General features: G+C 53.2%; 1 protein-coding gene across 1 annotated transcript in view; it reads left to right on the top strand.

Moving 5' to 3' along the window:
• Positions 1–5137, top strand: part of LOC113209299 (ATP-binding cassette sub-family D member) — a 40565-nt gene that overhangs the window by 5185 nt on the left and 30243 nt on the right. The window contains exon 2 of the mRNA XM_052275591.1: positions 1659–1897. Within this exon, the coding sequence (XP_052131551.1) occupies positions 1659–1897 (239 nt within the window). The remainder of the gene's footprint in view (positions 1–1658; positions 1898–5137) is intronic.

The following is a 5137-nucleotide window of genomic DNA, read 5'->3' on the forward strand; positions in this document are numbered from 1 at the left end:
GAAATGAAAACTCTCGGAGCCTATTGGTTTCCCAGGTCCAAAAGCGGGGTCCAGGAGCTGTGAAGCTTCTTCTCCAGGGCGCCCTTCTCTCATGCTGGCTGGCCGGAGGCTGGGCGGGACGGGATAGCGTGCTGCCCCCATTGACCCTTTGCCGCGCTCCCGCTTGTGTAAGGACCTGCAATAAGAGGCGAGGCCCGCCGCCCGCCCCGCGCGCGGACCGGTCCGCCGCCGGTGCCGGTGGTATGGCCGGGCGGAGACTGACCCCGCCGCTGACCCCACCTCCTCGGGGGACCCCGCCGCCGCCGGGAGACAACGCACGCGGCAGCAGCACGGCACACCGCCGCTATCGGGTCGGGAGGCTGTTGCGCGCAAGTGTAGCAGCGTGTTGCAGCGGCACGCGCGCATGCGGCGGGGGAAGGCCCGCGCCGCGTGGGGAAACTCCTACTTGTGTACGGGTTATTTGGACATATCACATGTCATGTACGCGTACGCGTTCATAAAATAAAATTCTTATGCGATTTGTCGTCATACGACGAGTCATGTCTTGCAGCAAGCACATACTGGATGAATATAAGGTGTTCAACCCCCTCACACTGCTACTTAAAGTTCCTTGAATTAGACGTGTGGGCTGTATGGGAAGTGTTCAACCGGAGCGGTTAGACTGAACACTTTAAAGTGCACAACCAGTAGTTGAACACACAAAAGTGTGTGGAAGACTTTCATCACTATGAATCAGTGCACCCCAGAGAGTGTGATATCCGATGCGAGCAATTACTCAGAGAGGTTTGCAATATTATTCAAAGCCAGACTCATTGTATTGTTTGTCGAGTTAGATAAAGTGTGTCAGTGTTGCGCACGGACGTTTGGTTGCTTCCCACGCCCCCTCCGCTTGCGCTGCTGCCGCTGCGCACGGCCGCGCTGCTGGACGCCGCGGCGAGGAGCCCTGCATTGTGCAAGGGGTCGCCGCCGGGCTGCTATAGGCTGCTGGCGCTGCTGCCGCCGGCCCTTGGGCTGGCCCGCGCGGTCCTGGTCAAGCCCGCGGGCCCGCGGGGTGGGCCATACTTTGATATTCCATGTGCACACTAAAAAATATTATAAAATATTAGAGATATTCCAAAAATATTTCAGACTTTCCACCAAAAATATTTCTGATATTCCAAGAATATTCCCAACATTCCAAAAGTGATCCAAATATTTCAAAAATATTTCAAAAACATTCCATGGAAATTCCTTGTACATCAAAAAGTCCGAGTGTTCTACCCCTTGCCCCCACCCTCCGCCCACTCGCCCGCCACGTGTCGCCAAATCTTGCCATCGCCTCCGATAAGAGTGATAAGCCCCCCTTTGGTTTATGATCTTTGGCCGCGGGTCCAAGCGGATTGGAAGGTGTCTAAGGACCGCGACAACTGTATCTAGCCGGCTTGTCACGGGCACTCGAATGGAGACAGCCACTTGAGTCACTGCAGCTGCCGCTGCCCATCCTCCCTACCAATGTTTTTCTTCTTTTTTTTCTGTTCATGCCTCAGCTCTTGTTTTTGCAGCTTTGCAACAAACAATTTTTAAAGCCCTTTCCTCAGCCGTTTTGTTGCATTTCCAACCCGCCCAATAATTAGTATTTATTGCTAACCGCATTGTTTTCTCACTCATCGTCCCTCCAGAACTCGGCTGGTGAACCACGCCTACTCCAAGTACTTCGCCGACCAGACCTACTACCGCGTGTCCAACCTGGACGGGCGCATCGAGAACGCGGACCACCGGCTGACGGACGACATCACGGCCTTCACGTCCTCGGTGGCGCACCTGTACTCGCACCTCACCAAGCCGCTGTTCGACTGCGCGCTCATCGGGCTGGCCCTGGCTCAGTCCAGTCGGCGCATGGGCGCCAACATCATTCCGGGTAAGAGAGAAGATTTTTTAAAAAATCCACACACATTAAAAAAACACAATTTAAAACAGCAAACAGGTGATGAGAAAGCAGTGTGCCGAAAGCGAAAAAGGAACTTGCGACCGGCCCCCCTCCCCCTTTTCTTTTTCAACCACCTTCCCGGTTAACCAAAATTTTTTGTTTGATTTACACAATCGCACGTTCCTATTTTATGGTACACTGGACGCACCGCGGTCCGCGGATTTCTTGCATCGGGAAGAACACACGAGAGCGAACATGTGATGATGGTAATCACAGCTGCTGCTGCTGCTCCGTCTCGATGATGCCCGATGTTTTGTTATTCTCGCCTCCCCCGTCCCCCCCTTCCCCTTTCCCCTTTTTTCACCCCTCCCTTTCCTTTCTTATTTTCATCTGCGGCACTTCCCCTCCCCTCCCCCTTTCCTTTCCCCTTCCGCGGCTGTGCCGGACTTTGTCCCCCCCGGTAGCCAAGTACTCTGCACGATAAGCACGTTCTGGTGGCCGAAGCCCCGCCCCGCCTCATCTTTTGTATTGGCCTCTCACTAGCACCGCGTAAAGAAGCAGCAGCGTTTATCCGAGTCAGGCAGCCGGATCAAACGCTGTTAATCGTATATCACACGCGATATGTATCATACGACCCATCTCTCGTCCTGCGGCGTGGCGTGGCGTGGGCGGCTTCCGCAGCGCGCACCGGAAGCTGCTGCACGCCATGCGACGGCGGAGGCGGCGGCGGGCGGACCGGAGCGCCGGGGAAGGGCCGGGTAGGCTAGCCCGCTGCACGCGCCTGTCATGCAGGACACAAGTACCGACGATAGATGGTAATTGTACCAAAATTCTCCTCTGGGTTCTAATGGGAAAAAAGTTCTAGCACTGGCATTTTAATGCAATGCGTCAATATCGTTCATGGTGAAAAAAAAAGGCCTGTAATAATTTGTGGGTGGAGGCAAGCGAGGTCAGAGCAAGCAAAATCGTCCAGATAAATAGCTAATAGCAACCATCGGTTCGCTCAGGCAGTACCATAAAATATTCACATGGTTGTGAGAACAAAGAACAGATACTTTTCCACATATAGTGGATTGTTGTCGTGAACATATTTTCGGGTACCCCCTGAGCCATATAGCTTATCATTTTTTGGAGTGCTTGCACTTGTGTTTCTGTTTCCACAGTAGGGACTAAAGGCCTCTTTGGTTTCCATTATAACGGTTTCTCGGTGAGCATTATCTGAACCAGGGGCCTTTATCGCTTTTGCAGTGTGTCTGACTGGGCTGGCGGTGGCGCGCGTTACCGCGGACGGGACGGCCGCCGCATGAGCCGGGCGGAAGTCATACCGCAACTGAAAGTGCGGTGGCGGCGGGCAGGGCCGGCACCGGTACTCTAAATGTGCAGGTTGTTCTCCGTCTCTCTCGCTCGCTCTCTTTGTCTCTCTCTCGCTCTCGTACATAAGTCACATTTGGTTTAAGCGGCTGCGCGACCACCCCGTCGCGCGGGAAGTCCCACGCCGTATCGGATTAGTCCCGGCCACACACACACACATTCACACACAATCCCAATCAATGCGTAGACCGCATACGTGATTGTACCCGATGTGTATGTCGAGCGTGAGAGTGTCGTCTGCTAGCCCAGACTATAATTGTTGCCACCCTGTGGTGGCTGCTTATGAGTCACTGACGGGCCTCCCGCGTACAGGTATCTCCTACATGTATGCAGCACATACCACTCTAAATGGGCAGGGACAATTTTTTTTGTACCTATAGGTTGGATGTGTCCTTGTGCACATCAGATACAAATTTGTATCGGGAGGTATACCAAAGTTGTACCAAGGCTAGGCACAAATGTATTGTTTTGTATGCAACGTAGATACAAATTTGTAGTTGATTCACTCTCATCCTGTAACTGATTTTTTTCACCCCTTGTCAGTATTCCTGCTGCATAAAAACCTTTAGAAGCTATACTAATAAATGAATCAGTACAGGTCTGCGAGTGTTAAGATGTGCACAGACACATCTAGTCTACGCACAAACCTAGCCATGCATACATAGTGAGTCGTGTGTAGCGGTCCTTGCACCGGCTGTCGCATTTTCAAAGAGTAAAACAACGATAGGCTTTGCAATCTCCGGTGGGACCGCGAAACGACGGTATACATCGGCGGGTACATCGGGCACATTTAGGCCGGCGCTGCAGGGGGCGCTGATAGCGGCCTTGCGCCGCTTATCTCTGAGGTCGTCCCGTGTGTGTTCGGCCCGTAGATAGGACCGGCTAAAAGTCAAGCACACCGGCCTGACGCGGCGCGTCACCTCCGCGTGTGGCAGGTGTACCCATGCAGGACGTGCGACCGCGGGGCGGGGGGTGCCGTGGTGGGTGTGGGTGACGTGCGAATGACACCCGCTTCGCACTCGCGCGCACTTCCAGGCAGCCAGCATGGCGGGTCTTTCTCCCCACTTTGCTTGGACCCGCGAACAAAACTGCGCGAGCGGCTCAATAGGGAGCTATGGCCGCAGAGATGGCGTCCTATAGGAACTCGGCCGAGTCGTCGCGGAGGGGGAAAGATGCCCACTATAACGCCCCGTGAAACACACAAACGCGACCCACACGTCAGGTGGTGTATCGGGGGTATAGGCAATCGGATAATCCTATGTTATTGGGCCCCCACGGTGTAGGTCAACGCGGCACTCAATAAACGTGTTAAGCATTCAGAAAGACTCGCAGAGTTTGAAGCCGTGGTCATGTACAATTTTCACATAGTTATGCACGACGTGTTGTGCATGACTACATGGCTGCTTAAAATACTGCATGTTTAGTGTGTGCACTACTCACACGTCAAGGGTGCCGCTTTTGTTATCCTCATGCGCAATTTTACCAATAGGTTAAGGAAGGACAGTGCTTTTTGGCGGTTCCAGAATTATAGAGGGTGAATGTTCAATTTTCACACCCACAAATCGCATTCATTAATGACGATCCCTCCTTGCGCGGTCTTTTTCAAAGTGCCCATTCCCCATCCGTCATATAGTGGACACGCGAGGAAGGGACGCGTAGCACACGTGGCGGGGAAAAAAAGAAGAAAAAGAAAAAAACACGGAAAGGACTACGTGTGTTTATGAGCAACGAGTGTCGCTCAAGTAGGAAAGACAGGAACGCAGACGGGTCCTGCAGGCGCCGGCAGGCGCGGCTCCACGCGGCGCCACGCTCCACGTGCGACGTAAGTTTAATTTTTTTCAAATATTTTTTTTTTTCATT

Source organism: Frankliniella occidentalis, unplaced genomic scaffold, assembly GCF_000697945.3.
Source record: "Frankliniella occidentalis isolate FOCC.00 unplaced genomic scaffold, Focc_3.1 Scaffold679, whole genome shotgun sequence".
NCBI classification, from domain to species: Eukaryota; Metazoa; Arthropoda; class Insecta; order Thysanoptera; family Thripidae; genus Frankliniella; species Frankliniella occidentalis.